Genomic DNA, 18,338 nt, shown 5'->3' with positions numbered 1-18,338 from the left:
TATAATAACATCAACATCTAACCTCGCCGAGCATAGACTGCTGTTTGAATTCCAATCGGGCTTCAGAACATCCCACTCCACTGACACATGCCTCGTATATCTGACCGACTACGCCAAAGCCCATTACATGCAAGGATTTGGCCTTTTTCTGGTAACATTCGTAAGGGTTCACCAAGTCCGAACCAAGGCCGTTCTCTGCTTCCGTGTCTTCATATGTCCATGAGTCCCATCCCCTGATGGGGTGGGGGCCCGCCCATCTAATACGGAAAATCCCTACACATTACAGGGAAAAGGTAAAGTGAATGAGGTTTATTTATAATAACATTTTATTTAATTATATAATTTGGACAAGTTCAGGCGGGCCGGATTAAAAAGATATGGTCCTGGGGTATATGGCCTGGGGGGGGCCGTAGTTTGCCCATGCCTGACCTAGATTCTCATAGGTGAGTTTGGATGTGGTCAGAACCATACAGACCTGAATGCAGGGGGTGTTTGCTGACCCAACAGGGTGGCTAGGTCTGGAGTGAACCACTTGAATTAATGCAGATATTATTGGTTTTTGTTTTTAATATAATGTTTTCCTAATTTGGTTAATGCAGCACTTTTCTCACTCATCTGTTTGTAATTCAGATTTGGGCTCTCAACTCAAAGCAAGAAATGGACCAAGCGGAGGCTCAATATGTACATGAAAAACCTGTTTTTAGATGTGGATGATGTGGATGATTCCTGTAGAATCATCCACATCTAAAAACAGGTTTTTCATGTACATATTGAGCCTCCGCTTGGTCCATGGTCTAAAAACATTGCACATGTCGCCAGCGCATGTGTCCTTCCCCACCCCTGGGATTCCCCAGGGCGGCAACCATTGGGAAACTAACATAACAGAAGATCATTTCCAATTTGAAACTGTTTTCACTCAACTCTGTAAATCTCTAAATCATAAACAACAAATGTTTGATTTACACATTTCAACTGTGCAAAAAATTTAAGTAAAAAAAAAAGATATGGTAAATAAATTCATTCATCAAATTTTAAACAAAACATGCCACATGCTGTCTCATTTAAAAAATATTTATCAAATAGTTTACCCCCCTTCAAATTTAGTTGAACTTTCAGCTATGACATGTATCTGCCCTGTTCATATGGAAAATACTAACACTTTAAGAATGTATTCTTTCCTCTGTTTTACTGGGGTCTATTTAGACCCCATGCTCATTCACCACAGAAAGCGTTTGCTTCTTTTACAGAAGTCTCCTCAACTTGCAGGAGCTGCCATCCTGCCTTTGACATTATTAGTGATGGTGTCCCTGGACAAAACACAGACACACACATGCTAAGGCTGCCTCTACTTTTGGTATGCTCCTTTGTTGTGCCCCACACACACACACACACCTACACACACGCGCAGCCATTGGCATCAGACTACGACTAATTGTGTGTGTCCAACAGTCCAAGTATGTGCATAGTTTGTTCTCGTATTTATGAGTTGCTCTCCCACTGAAGTCACTTCAATCCCACACTGGTTGGACGGACGGCACAAACAGGGGACAGGGACAAAGAGGAAGCTGTCTTTTTCTCTGTGTGTTGTGGTTTTTAGGAGCAGACAGGCATTGGATGGAAGCACTGGCCTTTCCAGTGCACCAGCCTGATAATCTACGGTTTCTTGTGCGGCCTTAATTTCTAAAAAGCTCTTCTCATGTGCTGTAGGTTGAAATGCTATAACGTACCAATAAAGTTCTCCTAAATCCTTATTTTGCCTTGTCCAAAAGAAATTACAAATGACAAAGTTCTTCATTTGAAGCCGAACGTCCCAAATATCTCCTTTGATAGTGAGCTGTGAACTGCAAGCCTGGAAGAGGAGTGTGAAGGAGGGTGCTTTCAGTCCATTTTATCATTGTTGTTGGAGTAAACAGGCTGGCACCGGGCTGATCCCGAAGACGAAACAAACGATTTAGACGTGGCAAAGGCTTCCCTGGGTTTGTGTTTCTGATGCAGGACGATCACAGCGAGAATGCTAATGATGTGCACATGGTAGTACATAGACCTAGGAAAGGAAGGAAGGCAGCATGATAACTGTGTTACTGATGTACTGACAGGAGAAAAGGTGATCCATTAGAGCCACAACACGTTCAAAACTAAACGTGCAATATTGTTAAGTGTATCGAAGAAATGAAAGCTGGCACTCACTTAGCTTTTCAAACTTCATAAACGTCATGCTTCAGTGGAAAAGCGATGCACAACGGACGCACACACGTTTCAACACACACAACCATGAAGCTTCTAAGTATTCAAATGAATTCTACACACTCAAAATTGAGATGTTGACTTGACAGCAGCATCAAAAGGAGCTGCTTTGTTGCCATTACCTGAACAACAAGAATATAAATGTGGGAATTAATATGACTATTGCATACCTGTAATAAACCAAGGTGGGCTCCACTGCAAGAAGTAAGAAAGGCATGACTGTGTAGCAGATGGCAAGCTGGGTGGCTCCCCACGTTAAGATGTCATAAGCGAGCTTCAAGCCTCTGAAGACCAGGAAGTAGTGGCGAACAGACTTCCGTACCTGATGGACCCAGACAGCCAATGGAGAGGGAAGATCATGTTTCCATGTTTTGTTTTACTTTAGTGTAATATTATTTTACTTTCATCAACCGCTCCTCCTGCTGTACTTGTTTGTTTTTGTCTGAAAACACAGACGTGGTAAACCAGACATACTGGTAATCATTTATAGAGACACCTGCATGCAACCGGGAAGCGCTTTCTAATTGCATCTTTTTAGCCTTTATGCTTCAAGAGTTGGTAAAACACTCACAGCTTGTGCTGCAATGGAGATGGGAATGGCAGTGATGAAGGTGAAATAGTACCCTGGAAAAACACCATGCCACAGGGCAGACAGGATGAAGGTCAACGCCAGCCTGTGCTTGGGGGCTCGGTCATAGCACACCCTGAGGAGACGACAGACATATTAAACAGTAAACGACGTCTGACTGCATGATCAATATTCAAGTTCATTTTCACAGCACTAACATTTTGAGCCAAACTCCTGTTTGAATATTCCAGTTGTCAATAAATGTCTTGAAGCTGGTTGCAGTCTTGAAAGAAGAAGAAAAAAAAGAACAATAAGCACATTGTGTGCTCTAATTCTGAATATATTACACTTTTTGGAATGTGCACAAAATTAAATAATGAATTTTTTTTTAATGTTTTTAACCACAATAAACACTGAAAGTACCTCAATCCCCAAAATGCTGACATTGGAGATGAGGTCCCAAGAAGGCTTTCCACTTTCATCAATCCCCAGGAATCCATAACCGGCAGCATTGTTGACTGCATCAGCTGACAGGATGGAGGACATATATAAAAAGCACATGACCTCCAGGGCAGTAAGAAGGTCTATGGTTCCATCTCTCTCTCTCTCACACACACACACACACGCAGCTCACCTAGTGTCCAGGCAAAATAGAATTTGGGCCTTGCGGCTTGTATGGAGAAGAAGGCATAGGTGAGCCTGGTGAGGAAGGAGGCATGGTTGACAAAGTGGGGGTCTACATTGTAGTTTATTGCCAAGGACCGAGTTACGATGAGGAAGAAGAGCATGCAGCCACAGCAGACCAACAGTTTTCTGCAGACAGCACCCTGAATCAAGCAAAACAAACAAACAAACAAAAACTGTGCGGTCAGGGATGCACACATTAGGCATGGACATGATGACACCACGTCACTCCAACATCAGGGCCAGCTGAGACTAAAACTAAAAACAGATTAGCAATAATTTAGTTTACAAATAACATAATGTATATATATTTACATAAATGATACTTTTAGATAATGTAGGAGTGAAATATACCACTTGTGCAACTGTCCCTGGATGTTAAATGCCATTAAACACAATCAGATGAGGAAGGAGCCCCCCAGTGAAGCGTCTAAGAACTCACCAGAGGGGAGGGGTCTGGAGCCTTATCACAGCCGTTTAGCCCATTAGATATCCCAACGTGCTGCTTCAGCCTCCTGCTGATGTGCCGCCCTTCTATAAAGTCAACGTAGTCGTTAAAGTTACTGCACGGTCCCACCAAGACACTCAGGAAGTTCAGATTGTAACTCAGGTACTCAATGAGAGGGGGCCTCACACTGCACAGAGAACAACAGGAGAAAACACTGGCACAAACAGAATCCCCTTTACCTTGTGTACAACGTCAGGATAAATGGAGCAGTGGATGGCTTGCATTCATTCCCAAATTGTATTTGGTTGAAATACTGTATTGCATAAATGCTTTGATGCATCTGTTTTTCCAAAACCAGAATTCTGAAGAAACAGATGCATCAAAGCATTTATGTAATATTTCAACCAAAAGTGCAAAACCAAAACGCAGGGATGTGTAAGTGAAACCTGCAAGGAGCATAGCGTGCTAAAGCTAAGCTAACAAACAGGAGACAGTCGTTCAGGCGAGCGCTGCAGGGTTATCAAACAGTTAACACGAAATGTTATAATCTTTGATGCATTTTAAAATTTCCTGCAAAATAACATGCATGATTCTCTGATGATGTCATAATGTCATCAATTCACATGCCGAAACATGCTAAATGAATCCTACGTCTCTGTTCCTCGCATGCTTTTGACATGAATAAGCCATTCACCGTGACTGCATCTCTCTTCGAGGCTAAAGGAAAAGGCAGTTATTTATTCCCCCCAATAACGTTTCGAATGAGACCATCTGCTCATTTATACTTTGGCAGGTGCAGAAAGATATCCGTCCTACAATGTAAGCCATGTTGCACCTCAGACATCACATTTAAAAGAATAGATTTATTCAAGAATGGAAAAAAGTAGAAGAATAACACCAAAGATCTCATTCATCCCAGAGCACACCAAGACGCACACCTCTGATGTTTTATCCAACATATAATGATCAGAATTCAATGAACACAATAGTTGGCTGCATTATTAGACAAATCTGAGAGAAAAGATCAAACTCACTATATAGCCAGACGCCTCTGCTCCAGGGTCAGCTGTTCAGATTTCTTACAAAAACCTGAAAAGCAATGGATTAAGTCAACAATAGCCTTTTTGGAAATTCTGCCCTTCTCGCAAATTATAAAATGAAAGATATCTGAATGCCATTAAGTTCAGGTCCTGAACCTGAACTCCCAAAGTCTGCACTGACAATCGTCCACCATTAAAGCTTATAGCTGCACATCTGAGCGTGTGTGTTTGTGTGTGTTCTCCACTACTTTACCATCATGAAGCTGAAAGGCCAGTGTTGTGATCTTCTGGGTCACCATCATCAGTGGCCTGAGCAGAAGAATACAGGTGATATTAGCGTTAAAATTAAGAGCAAAACAATGAATACAAACAGATTGTATCTGTTGAGAAATATTAAAAAAAATAGACACTCTTTCAGCAGCCAATGTAATTGCATTTTATTTTCTGTTCTATGTTTTTTTCTGTCATGCAAAACAGTTGCAGCTTTACGAAGTCAACAGGCGACGAGTTGAGCATAAAGTGTGTGTAGAATACAAGTGAGCTGACAGTGGACAGTAAATCTGAACTGATTAGTTTCACAACACCTACCATTCATTTATTCACAGAGAGACATCTCTATCCCAAGAATGTCAGCATGCATGTGCGTGCGAGCACACATGCGTGTGTGTGTGCGCGCGCACAAAAGCACACAGAAACTACATCGCTCTCATGCAAAAACAGACACAGTGGTTGCATTGTGTGCGCTGAATGGAAAACTGAGAGGCTGGCTGAACGGCTGGCGCTGCCTGCCTAACGAAAGTTGCCAGTTGCATTTTCAGTTAGCAATGCTCCATCAATGCAGACTCTGTTTTTCCACGCAGAAAGCCGGTGATGTGCACAAGATACTGATGTGCTCAGTTTCAGTTCTGATGTCTTTCTGAGAGAAAAGCAAAACATTTTTTACAATCTTTGGGAAATGAAAAAAGAGAAACAGGAGAATGGCACACAGGATTTAGGGAAAAACGAGATTAAATATGTTTGGCATCTTCCATTGATAGAGCAACACACCGAATCGTAGCGATAATGAGGATGTAACACATTTGAAAACCGCTAATACCCAACAAATAAAAAGTACCAAATCTAGAGTGAATTCAGAAGAACACATTCCTCCACCGAGACTCAACAGCCCCGTTTAATTCAATGAAGCCTCGTCCAAAATCAGACTCACATGCCTGCAAAAGAGCAGACAGCAACTACCACTGTGAACATATATTTAAATCTAACGGGGCTGGGTTTTTACTTGTATTTGGATTAAAACTGCACAGACACACAGCTATGAATCCCCTGATATGCCCCCCCCCCCCCCATACATCAAAAACTAAATATTATTTCCCTGAGAAATTAAAGGAAGTGATGAAACACAACAAAGTTAGAGAAGCAAAATCTGAATCCTCTGACAAAGATGCCCCAAATACTGTAAAACTCAATGGGTGTAGATGTGGCTTGACAATAACCTCCATCACAGGTCAGCCAAAAACACCTTAGCTCTTATTATGGCATGACTGATGGGCTGTTAACAAGACCGGTGAGGCAAAAAGAGGAGAGACAACTGAGCTGTTGCATCTTCCTTACCCAGAGAAGTCAGTGGACAGTATCCCATAGTTAAAGATGAAGACTCTGCTCACTTGGCACACTGTCAAGTAGCCCATAGCTGTCACCATGCAATACCTGGAAGGTGAGGAATGAACCAAACAAAATAAGATGTTCATGAGGTACACAACCTGGAGATGAGACCAAGTAGGGTCTGCCATCAGTTGCACATTTTTAACTTCTCCCGGTATCTGTTTTTCTATCTGTTGACATAATCACTCAAACAGTTATCAGCAGATTGTTATTACATTTTTGGAGCGATGTTCCAAAAACAGAAGAACAGGGTGTACAAACCATTACGTTTTGGTGGCGACGGCCATATGGATCCAGATTCTTCTCCGGTGCAGGATAGGTGCTTAGTTTGGAACATCTCTGATAATAAAAGCTCCTATAGCAACTATTCATTGCGCAGCAGAATGAACTCCCAGGCGACCTGGTTGCTTTGCCAGCACGTCAGTGGTGTGAAGGGTTATTAACCATTCCATATGCCAACGTTTACTATCTATTTCATAGCGTTAGCTCATAATTTTATGAGGTTTTTCCAAGTTCGATGATCAACACTTACTTGTGTACATTGTTGCAGTCTGCTTGGACAACGATCAGATAGCTTAAACCCACCACCACTAGGATGTGAGCCGAGTACCTGCAGAGTGAAATTAAGAGACAATGTGCACCGTGACTATTTTGGGATATCAGTGTTAATTTAAAATTGCAGCAAGTCGAATGTCAGCCACAGACAACCTGAGATAGCATCAAACATATTTTTTACCCTCCAATGATTAGAAACCTGTGGAGCAGCAAATATGCAGCTCTACACAATGCATGCTAGACATCTGCCCTGTCAACATGTCAGAAAGAAAGACCGGCTTTATGATCTTCAAGGGGAAATCCTGGTGACAGGCAGCAGCAGGCAGCAAGAGTATTGCGAATGTAAATATGATCAATGCAATAAAATAAGCAGCTGTGGTAAGGTTCACCGGCGTTTGATGGCTACAGGTACAGCTGAAAGGCCAAAGGTCATTTTAGTGGAGTGCTGAGTTGGGCGTGACACAGACTGAGTGAGGAGGTGCGGCATCCTGAGAGGAACATGATTAAGTCTGATAGCGTCACATTTCAGTACCATCCAAAGCAGAAGATGAGAAGAGCAACGCCCAGGAGCGTGGCGACAGCATGCCTGATCAGGGGGCTGGCGTGGCCTGGACTGAGGTAGAGACGAAACCAGAAGGCTGCAGCCAAGGCAAGCAGCTGGCACGCCAAAAAATTCACCTGCAGACGGATCGGAAACAAATTAATAAAAAAAAGCCAAAATCATTAGCATCTAAATGATGCTTTTTATGAGTTGGACTCAAAGACCAAGTCAAACAAACGTATTACAATTTGTCATTTTATTATATTACACGCTTTACATGATTACTGCATTACTACCCGATAAGCCTCCTTCATAGCAGGACCTGTTTACTGGGGTCTGTAAACAACATGCGTCATGTTTACAGCAGGTCTCTGCAAACTACTGGAGACACAAAGGATTGAATCATTTTGAGTTGGCAGTCATTGTTTGTTAGATTTGGGAGAAACACCGTCCTGAGCTGTACCGATATCTACGTCTATATTTGCAGCTCAGTTGTTCAAAATTTGGGATCCAATATTAGCTCAGGGGTCACTTCCTTCACCAAAATGTTACCATCAACGAATGCAAAAGTTTACAATGTGACTACTTAAAATGCCCAGCCTGATATTTCAGTCAGTTGCATCACAAAAGCGTCTCCGGTAAGAGATTCCTTGAAAGTTCTCGATTTTATATTGAAAATAAATCAACTAATTTGTTGAATAGCGCAAAGCATCGTGAGATTGGAAGCTCGATTATTCACCCCACATTGTTTATTAGGTTTATTGGGAATTTAAACTATTTACCAGCTGGTTGCAGCAACAGAACCGCATAATAATAATAATCACTCATCGTGCTTCTCTCCTCATTTCATTCATTCCTAAACGATAGGGTCTCCTCTACATTATGATGCTTCTGTGTTCCCTTATTTAAAGCTGCACATACCTGATCGAGGGGAACGCCCAGCCGCTCACTGACAGGCAGCAGCCACCTGGATCCAGTAGTATTAGACACAGTGTCCGAGCGCTCGCCCATTATGCATAGTTTTTAAAGAAGCGATCGATTATCGATTTCTGTTGTCTTTCCCGCTGAACACTGCGTATTTTAGTCTCAGACATTTATTGTTTGCTGGTGCGGCGCCCTGACAAATCAAACCAGTCTACTATGAGAGAGGCGAGGCACAGTGACGACCCCCCCATCCCTCCTCTCTTCGGTCCCTGATAAGGCTGACTGGCGTAAGTAATTACAATTTCCGGTCACTGCTTACAAAATAAGAGACAGGAAGACGCATTAGCAAAATAAGGAATAAATAATATCTTTTCTGTCGCATTTTTGCAACCAAATAGCAAACTTAGTTCTAATTCAATCGTCACTAAAACCTCTGATCCAATCTAAGAAATGGAATCCGAGGATTTTGGAATATTTACTGAAATTATAATAAAAACAAAACAAAGCTCAAATTAGCTTCACTTAATTAGCATAATATAAAAATACCGGATTTTGCTTATTACCATCTTTTGATGAGGAGGGTATTTGGTCAGAAATTCAACAGCAAAATCCTAATCATCACAAATCAGATGGTAGATGAGACAATTGTCTTATTAATTAAATGTTAAATATTGGTTTTTGTCTTGCCTGTGTTTACTTGCACCCATTCCAGCAGTTCATTCCCACCTATTGGTCTGTGGTCTTTTCCTTATCTTTTTAAAATCCTCAATAAGAATCAGAATCAGAATAGATTTTATTGTCAGTGAAAAGGAATCACAAGCCAGGAATGTTTTCCAGTGCCAACGTGTAAAGAAAGGCATGGTGACATAAAGATAGACTGGGATTTAAAAAGAATTAGGAATATAAAGATGTACCACAAAACAGCATCATCATCACGGGTGGATTTACAGATGTGCATTAGCAGCAACATGTGGACATGATCACAAAGCTCAAATAGAGCAGTGTAAATGGCAGGAACCAGTTCGACAGTGTTCATGAGTCTGATACAGGCATCTTGCAACTACACGTGTACATTTTTCTTATTTTCATATTTTACTGTAAATATAATGGACAGTTTAAAGGCTAGTGTAAAATAGCCTAAGAAAAATACTTGTGAAAGGACTATGCTTTACAAACTACAATTAAAAGTGTTAAACTTTAATACTTCGAGCAGATCTCTTTCCTGTTAAGGAAGTTAAGTTTGATAATTTGGCGCCACTCAGCGGCCAGGCAGGGAACATGCAAGGCGTGACAGATGACGTTGACCTGTTTACAACTGCCAATGAACACGTGGCCCACTGAATCCTGGGATAGCATTGGTCAATACATGAGTAATATGGGCGGGGCGATATCCGTCAGAGACCAATAGGGTCTGACATGTAGATTTCATTTGAAATTTTCCCGGGAAATCTGAGTTTCGCGGGAGGGCTCTTGAGCGCGTAAACCGTATCCCTTCATTCATCGGGCCGTTTCCTGAAGCCATTTCTAGACGGGCGAAACGAGAGTTGCGCCACTTTTTAATCCGTTGCATCTGCCTAAATGCGCTTTTTTAAGGAAAAATACTTAGCAAATGTCGATGAATCAGACTTTCATCTTCACTCCGATCTGATTATTTTTGTAACCGTTGCGTGGGATTAGCAGCGACACGGGCTGGAAAGTACAGAGACAAGAAAGGGGTTACCCCGAATACGCAAGATGAGAAGAGGGATCTCCTCGGCTCCGGACAAAGTGATTTTAACGGGAGTTGGGGGCTCTTCTCTGGACAACAACATCATTTTAACAACTCTGTCCGATCGTTTAAACGCTGGTCAACCCAACGCTACGTTCATCCAAATAATAACCACCCCACCGCCTTGCAGCCTTACCCGAACATCGAACCTGTGTTTGTCCGAACCTCAGATCAACAACATTTACACAACCCCGCAACAAGCCGCGGCGAACGGAGCAGGACAACGGCCCGCGTCGGGGAGACCGCCGGTAATCGCCTACGCCGCCTGCCCGAACGTGTTTCCATCGCTACAACTAGCCCAAAGCCGAAGAAGTGTTAGCTCGCTAGGCTAGCCGAGCTCGTTGTTCGGGGCAGCTAGCGTTAGCTCCTTAGCCGGGGTATGTGCCCCGCGACTAGACCGAGCGAGGCGGGCGGGTAACCGGCGATAGCGAAGTTCCCCGAGTGGGTCGGTTAGATGTTCTCGGCTTGAAGGACGCCTTTGCGTCGGTGTGTGCGCGTAGCCGTCAGAGAGACGCGGAGTTGTGCCCTCATAGCGCGCTATGCTAACTTCATGGTGCTTGTGAGTCCGCTTAACCCTCCCAGCCGGATGGAGAGACTGGTAAGAGATGAGTAAGGTTAGCGGCGGCCTAATGGCTGCTCTGCGTCCGTTCGGGGGGGATTCTCACGCAGTTGGTTCGGTACTTTCTAGGCTTTGTAACGAGACCCCGAGTGGCGTAACTTGCAGGGAATGGCCCAGGTTCAGCTAAACATTCACTGCAGTTTATAAACTACTCGATGGACGTGTCGTGCACGTCGTTCCTTTTTTTTTTTTTATTACGACTTGGAGTGAAAGCCTGCAGATGCATTAGCTTCTCAGTTCTACCGGTTATTATTTCGGGACGGCGTCATTGTTCGCTTTGCACCTTGTTACGTGTTTCTGAATAAAGTCTGACGTCACGGTGGGTTTCGTGTCGAACTGAAGTGGAACTCGGTGCTTTCTGCGCCAGCTGCGCGTTTCCTGCGCTTCCAAGCTGCGCGAACAAACAGCAGAGACTCCCGAGCTGCGTTCGGGGTGTTGCTTTGCTCCTGGATGTTCATCTCGCATGAACTGAACTGAACCAGCCTCTGTATCAGGCTGGGGCCATGAGCGGGCAGGGGGGGGGCTGCATGCATGCATGCTGATATAAAATGGCTGACATTTTGACTGTCAACAAGGACATAATCTCTGATTTGAGTGAGATAAAGTAAGTTTTTAGGTTGAGGGTAAACATAGTTGAGCTACTGTTTTTCTGAGAAGTAGATCAACTTGTGTGAGAAAAGGGGAACTCGGACCGGCACCCTGTTGCTCAAAGGCCCGAAAACAGGATGGATTTGTGTCATTGTGGAATCCTGATTACTAGGATGATGAACGCAGCCATGTCGGGAAGCTGCCCTAGAGAACCATCAAATGTTAAGCTGGGATCGGATTAGGCGACACTATTCCATTCTCTGTGATCGTACTTAAGGACACTCACAGGTGACCGGCCCTCCGGATGCATCGAGGGAAAGAAGCTGAGAGGAATCCCAGAGAGGGGTGGCCATGTTCGCTGCTAATATTCTCCTTTTGCATCACAAAGGCAAAAAGACGATTGGCGCTCGATGATTCGGACCACCAGTACCAGTCGGAACCAGTCAGGACACCGAGAGGCAGAGGTGGGACGGCGGCGGCCAATGGGCCTCGGCTCAAGACACCCAGAAGTAAGAGCCAGATGTTTATGGCGTCCGGAAGTTCACAGAACGCCGATTCGGGGTCGTTTTGTGGGAGGCGGCGCGTGTTTCTACGTCGTTTCTGCTGGACTCGGTTCAGATCGTGCGAATGACCTCCGGTTTTCTGTTTCTCTGCGTGCACCTTGTAGTCCGCTGAACAATATGTAACTGGGTTTGAATGCAGAAAGAGTATTAATACATTCGTTTTATACATAGTTGTACTCTGTGACACATGTTATGTGAATTATTTTCCAGTTATTTAACGTAATTTTATTCGAGCATGTGATTCCATCTGCATTTAAATCTCACGTTCCCGGGAGACTGGCAGTAATTTGTTCCACATATCTAGAGAAAGATTCGGGCGTGAATCCTGAAAATGCTGTCAGTGTGGAAAAAAATGTAACGCCAGCATCCTCGAATGGGCCACGAAGATGAATGTATCAAACTAAATGATGTCATCTTGGCAGGATGACTTGTGTTTTGAATTTTATTGCTCCAAGGTGAAGTACAGTTGTGAAAGACACATTTTTCCACCCCTCTGATCCGATTCTCACACCCCCATAGCGCCCAAATCCCCTCCGGAGAAGACCCGCTACGACACCTCCTTGGGCTTGCTAACAAAGAAGTTTGTTGAGCTTCTTGCGCAGTCGTCCGATGGCGTTCTGGACCTCAACCTGGCTGCGGAGACCTTGCAGGTATTTTCAGATTGTAACTGCGAGGGAGACATTATCTTATACTGTCATTGCGTCTCATTTAATTCTGCAAAAGGAATTCTTAAGAGTTCCCAAATTAATCTGAGTAATGATTTTATTGGTTAGATTGGGTTTTAGCAACGTAGGTCATTTGTGTGTGGCGGTGTCTGTATTTAGGTGCAGAAAAGGCGCCTGTATGACATCACCAATGTGCTGGAAGGCATTCACCTCATCAAGAAGAAATCAAAGAACAACATTCAGTGGATGTAAGTATTAATTTATTATGTCTCAAAAGCACTCTTCATTTTCCCAGAGTGCACGCTGTGGTCTTGGGTTCATCCGGATTGCGGATACTGTCGTGATTTTCCCAAACATGGGTACACAATACACATTGCGTTGAGCAGGATTACGGAAAAACTGGATGGATCATGGTGAAAAATGATCTTAAAATGGGTTTTGTTCTAATTTAGATCCCATCAAATTTTGAGAGTGATCCGGATACCTTTCTGGATACGAAACGAATCAGGATTTTCTAATTTACAAATAGATTTTTTGTTTGTTTTGTATCACATTTTGTAAAATGCATTCAAATTCACTCACCAAAAATCAGTCATAAGAGGACCGATATGCACGACCATGCAGAATGTCTTCTGGATTTGATCCAGAATAAGGTCGGGAAATTTTAAAACCCAATTTATGGATTCAAAAAATATGTTAAAAATACACATCAACTCCGATTCGCTTTTACATTTCATGGTTGGTGCATAAAAATAGCAAGAACAATTTTAAAAGTTTCGATGATCAAGATCACCATGTGGACGGTGTAAATACAATTTCGAGGGGGAATGAGCTGCTTGGGGGAGGTCTGCGCTCCGACTGCTTTTCTAGTTTTTAAATGGGCATCTCAATTTACTATTCTGGTTACAAGGGGAAAATATGGATGTTTTTTATCTTGTTAAAATAAATAAATTATAATTTCACAATTTAATCACATTATCCTTTGCAATATCGGCTCACATGCAAGATATCATCTGTGCTGGAACATAAATAGTTGCTGATGCCTTCGAACCAGCTTGAAATCATGAGGGATCATGCGGATCTGTTGGCTTCACTCTCAGGGGCTGCAGTCTGCTGGAGGTGGAGGGATCCCTAAATAGGAGACAAACCCTGAAGGAGGAAGTTTCTGCCCTGGCAGACGAAGAGCAGAGGCTTGAGCAACTCATCCAGAAATGCAGCCTGGACGTGAGACACATGAGCGAGTTACCAAGCAACCAGAAATATCCTTTTGTTTTTTTTCTTAATGTCATCTTCAGCAGCTACCTTTCATTGTAATAACATTTTGATTTTGATAAAACTTTGTTTTCATAATTATGGCGGCAAATACCGTGAATTACAATTTCAGTATAAGAGGTGACGCCCAGAATCATGACTGACTCGCTGCAGCTCGGACCGTGGAGAAATGGGTTACATTAAATCATAAAGCCGCACGTTTATATCGTCTGAAAGGTCAACTAGCCGACGACTGTGTAGGTGGATTATCCTGCAATCAGTGTTTGGCAGGTTTGTCATCACATGACAATTTTCAGGCTTGATGAAAAAAAGAAAAGTGCCAATGCGGTGTTCTTTCTTTAACCCTATCATCTCCACATATGCCTATGTCACATACCAAGATATCAAACAGGTGGGGCATCTCAGAGACCAGACTGTTATTGTCATCAAAGCCCCGTCAGACACCAAACTGGAAGTGCCCGACCCTGATGAGGTACGATCGATAACGCAGGCAGGCTGGATCTGTCATGGTTTTCTGATTAACTCGATTTTTTTCTGGGTTTTTTTTGGTGTCATATTGGTGACGTAAAAAAGATCAGGACAGGTGGAAAGAGGATGTAGTTTTTAGACATTTAAATGAATTCAGTCCTTTTCTCAAATTATACTGTCTGTCATTTTAGTTTGTGACCTCGTTCCTCTCTACAGAGTTTGTCCATTCATCTGACGAGCACCAAGGGTCCCATAGAAGTCCTACTCTGTCCTGATGAAGAGAACGACCCTGGAAGTCCTGCGAAAAACGGCAACGTGGACATCAATGGGAACTCTCCTTTTGTCAAAGTCCTTCAAGGTTTGTTTCACGTTGGACATGTGGCACCCCCCTCTCGTGTGACCTGGGGAGGTGCCTTTCGATAAACTTAGGAAATCTAAATATTGTCGTTGTATTGAATCTGACAAATTCTCCCTCTGAATGCCAGCAACCCCCAACATATCTTTCTTTGACACTCCTTCACAAAAAAATATTTATCATCCACTTATTTAGAAGTCGATGAACAAAACTCAGTCAGGAGAAGAGGAAAAACTTTACAGTCGCATCACAAATTATCATCCGGCTGCATGCATTTTTTTCTTTCCTTAATAGAATGGACTGAAAGTGTTTATTTATTATTATTATTAAAGTTTGTGATGCTTAGCTAAGCTATCCTCTTATTGGTTAAGACATAAAACGACTTGCCTTTCTTGTTCGGTGGCAAACTTTAGCATTTTCTGTTTCTTGTTATCCGTTTGAAAATTTGGTTTCAACAAAAGCTGGTCAAAGTGGCTACTGTTCGGGCCAAAAAGATCTGCTTATCATTATTATTATTTTATATCTTACGCATATGGCAACCACTTTACCTTTTCTTTCACAGATCCCAGCTGCATGAGCACATCTCCCAGCCCCTCCCTGCCTCCGGCCTCCTCCTCGGCAGTTTCTGTCGCCACTCTGTCGCCCATCTCCTCCCCTTACACCAGTCTTCTCCAGCAGACGGAAGACCAGATCCCCTCATCTCTGGGGCCTTTCTTAAACCTTGGGCCTCCTCTCCTGGACCAAGATGACTACCTTCTAGGTTTGGGAGATGACCAGGGAATCAGCGACTTGTTTGACGCCTGTGACTTTGATAAAATGCCCGCTCTCGGCCTGGATGATCTGTTGTGCAGCTAGCATTAGGTAATAGAGATTTAAATAATGTGCATGGGAGAGGTAGAGAATCCGTGAGGTGTTGGATGCTTGTGGGCTGACTGTGCATTTAGTGGAAGTCAATTCTAAATAGACAGAAAGTTGATGTGAAGAAGTATCCATTGATCTTTGTCTCAAGCTGTGGGACAAAAAAAAGAAGAGGCTTTTCTCTGTTGTGTCAGTGTGAATGGTGAGGCGAAGGATATCCACCACTTTGTAAGGTTTAAGGCTCGTATCACTGCACGCAGAGACAAAGTCCGAAGTGTAGCTGCCTGGCATTAACAAGCACTAACGGTGATTGGGTTGAGAAAATCCCAAGTGTAAAATGCACCCGACGTGCAGATACGATCACCTAAACCCATCAGGAGCGTGCACAAGCGTGAGGAAGGAGAAAGCTGCTCTAAAAAAGAGGATTCCACGTTAATGTCGGCTGCAGAGATTCTGGATACACGATGATCTGTGATTGAAATGGGGCAGCGTTGGTGCACAGCATTTAACTTCTCAGATGCATCTTGTCCATTTACTCTTCTAATCATAAAACGACCAGTGTTTTGTACGTTTGGCCACCAGTCATTGCTGCATGCAAGGCAAAAGAACATTCTGGAGTACCAATGGCAGAGATATTAGGTTTCAGGAGAACCTCAAATGGCAATGAAAATAATAAGCGCGTGCTCAATGCGTAGTTCTAAATGTACAGAATAATTGTATATATGAAATTCATAATATAGTAAATAATTTCCCTCATTTCAAAACCTATGAGGGGACCTGTTACCCGTGCGCCAAGCGGCTTATCTGCTGATTGAGCACACGTCCTTGTATTATTGTGACTTCTTCGTTCAACACGGGGGACAGATATTGTGATTGTACTAACCTTCAAAGTCCTGTTTGATTACGGCACGGAAAAGCATCACACCCGTACAACGTGTGAATGCGCCGAAAGTGGATTCAAATGGCCATTTCTTTTTCTTCCTGTCTATCATTTTTCATCATCGGAAGTTGCCAGAGCCCCCTAATGCCTCCTCACTCAGATTACTGTGCTGTAAGATGATACCAATAATTGATCAAACCAGTCATCGGTCCATTTTGGTCGCCCGTCTGCCTTTTTTTCTTTTTTAGTAATAAGTGTAGAATTTTAAGGTTTTTAAGACTATAGAAATAAATATGGCCGCAAGTCGCCGTTTAGGCTACAGCAGGTAATGAACGGCTTCGTATCCTTGAGGAATCGAGAGGGGAAAAAAGGGGCGTGGGTGGGGGGGTATTTTGTAATTTGAGCAACTTCAATGCAACCAAGCCAAGTTTCGTACTTGCTCCGCTTTTACTGCCATAAGTTGTTTGGCCTCTAGGATCTCAAAACGCCAGTTAATGTAAGAATTCCAGTGAGAACACTTTGAACTGGGCGCTCTAGGAATGCAACTTTATTCTCACGTGTTTGAAGCAGCGTTGCTCTTAAATTAGTAGTTTATGTCGGATTATATCCGGAATAAGCTCAAAAGACAAATGTGCAGTCAGAAGCCCTGACTTTTAAAGGAGATGATCTTGGTAATATTGCTGCTCTTAGATTGCTTCCCACGGCCTGGTTGGTGTGCGCTTGAATTGTGTGTGCAGTCTGTGTGTGTGTCAGCGATCAAGCTTGCTAGAGAGTAAGCCTGCCATCTGTAAATTGATGTACAGTTTTCTAAACTTCTCAGTGCACAAAGGTACTGTAGGCTACCTCCTACTTGGACAATAGTAGTAGGGCATCGGCAGTAAATGCCATAGTGTGTATGAGTCTTTGCAGCTTCGTTGGTTTTTGTCTTAGAAACTACCCTTGTGTCACATCGTGATTATTGGTTATTGGTTGGTTATTACATCGCACCTTTCGTTTTTGATGATGCTCGATTCCACCCAAGCCCTTTACGTAGTTCTGGATTTGGTTTTGTTGTCTTAAAATTGGATCTGAATGTGCACATTTTATGGATGGAAACTAAAACAAATGCACGTTTGTTTTAGTCTACACATCTACACATTTGAACAGTGCACTGTCACTCAGCACAGCCTTCACTTGTGTACGCCTCTGGATCATATTCAGTGACTTGTGTCCTCCTGCATTGCTTGTGTGTCTGTTTTAAGTTTTATTTCTTGCTCTCTCCCTTCCCTTCCTCCCTCCCTCCAATTTCACTTTGACCTGGAGAGTATTGGAACAGAACAAAAGCCAGTTGTAGACCTGAACGAGATCCATTCAAAAACAGCTTATTGAAAATAATCTTTCTTGCATAGAACTCTTCCGGTTCCCCTGAACATGCTTTCCCTATAGGAATATATATTGGTGAATTTTCTATGTATTTCTGAAAAGTTGAGCTCAATTTCTTTAAGTTCCGTAAACATAGTTATTTCTGTTTTCTATGACCCTTTGTGTAGGTAACGATTATATTATCCATTTGCTCCAAGCAGCCAGAATCTAGTATCAATATTGAGTCAATTTGACATCATGGAAACATTTTTTTTTTTGACAGCTTGTACCAGTA

At 42.9% G+C, this 18,338-nt stretch overlaps 2 protein-coding genes across 2 annotated transcripts; one reads left to right on the top strand and one right to left on the bottom strand.

The window, feature by feature from the left end:
• Positions 1-1,878: 1,878 nt before the first annotated feature.
• On the bottom strand, positions 1,879-8,753 carry mboat1 (membrane bound O-acyltransferase domain containing 1). Its single transcript, XM_068759462.1, has 13 exons — positions 8,664-8,753; positions 7,734-7,879; positions 7,179-7,256; positions 6,596-6,691; positions 5,238-5,293; positions 4,979-5,033; positions 3,939-4,131; positions 3,447-3,639; positions 3,236-3,339; positions 3,031-3,095; positions 2,816-2,948; positions 2,415-2,566; positions 1,879-2,044 (listed from the first exon to the last, which is right to left on the bottom strand). The coding sequence occupies exons 1-13, from the start codon at positions 8,751-8,753 to the stop codon at positions 1,879-1,881; spliced, it is 1,527 nt and encodes a 508-aa protein (XP_068615563.1).
• A 1,647-nt stretch (positions 8,754-10,400) lies between these two features.
• Positions 10,401-15,819, top strand: LOC137917452 (transcription factor E2F3-like). The gene is made up of 8 exons (XM_068760193.1): positions 10,401-10,682; positions 12,030-12,150; positions 12,724-12,854; positions 13,029-13,117; positions 13,970-14,128; positions 14,499-14,613; positions 14,826-14,967; positions 15,527-15,819. The coding sequence occupies exons 1-8, from the start codon at positions 10,401-10,403 to the stop codon at positions 15,817-15,819; spliced, it is 1,332 nt and encodes a 443-aa protein (XP_068616294.1).
• The last annotated feature ends 2,519 nt before the right edge of the window (positions 15,820-18,338 follow it).

The sequence above is a fragment of the Brachionichthys hirsutus genome, chromosome 3 (assembly GCF_040956055.1).
Source record: "Brachionichthys hirsutus isolate HB-005 chromosome 3, CSIRO-AGI_Bhir_v1, whole genome shotgun sequence".
Lineage (NCBI taxonomy): Eukaryota > Metazoa > Chordata > Actinopteri > Lophiiformes > Brachionichthyidae > Brachionichthys > Brachionichthys hirsutus.
The sequence above is the reverse complement of the archived record's forward strand: the minus strand, read 5'-3'. Positions and strand labels throughout refer to the sequence as shown.

Bases quoted from the DNA above. Each gene is read 5' to 3' on its own strand.
- mboat1 (XM_068759462.1), bottom strand. From the start codon at position 8,753: ATGGGCGAGCGCTCGGACACTGTGTCTAATACTACTGGATCCAGGTGG. The intron at 5,034-5,237 runs GTAAAGTAGTGG...ATTGCTTTTCAG, and splicing joins GGCCTTTCAGCTTCATGATG to GTTTTTGTAAGAAATCTGAA. The intron at 4,132-4,978 runs GTGAGTTTGATC...TTCTCTGTGCAG, and splicing joins CAGAGGCGTCTGGCTATATA to TGTGAGGCCCCCTCTCATTG.
- LOC137917452 (XM_068760193.1), top strand. From the start codon at position 10,401: ATGAGAAGAGGGATCTCCTCGGCTCCGGACAAAGTGATTTTAACGGGA. The intron at 12,151-12,723 runs GTAAGAGCCAGA...ACACCCCCATAG, and splicing joins TCGGCTCAAGACACCCAGAA to CGCCCAAATCCCCTCCGGAG. The intron at 12,855-13,028 runs GTATTTTCAGAT...GTCTGTATTTAG, and splicing joins TGGCTGCGGAGACCTTGCAG to GTGCAGAAAAGGCGCCTGTA.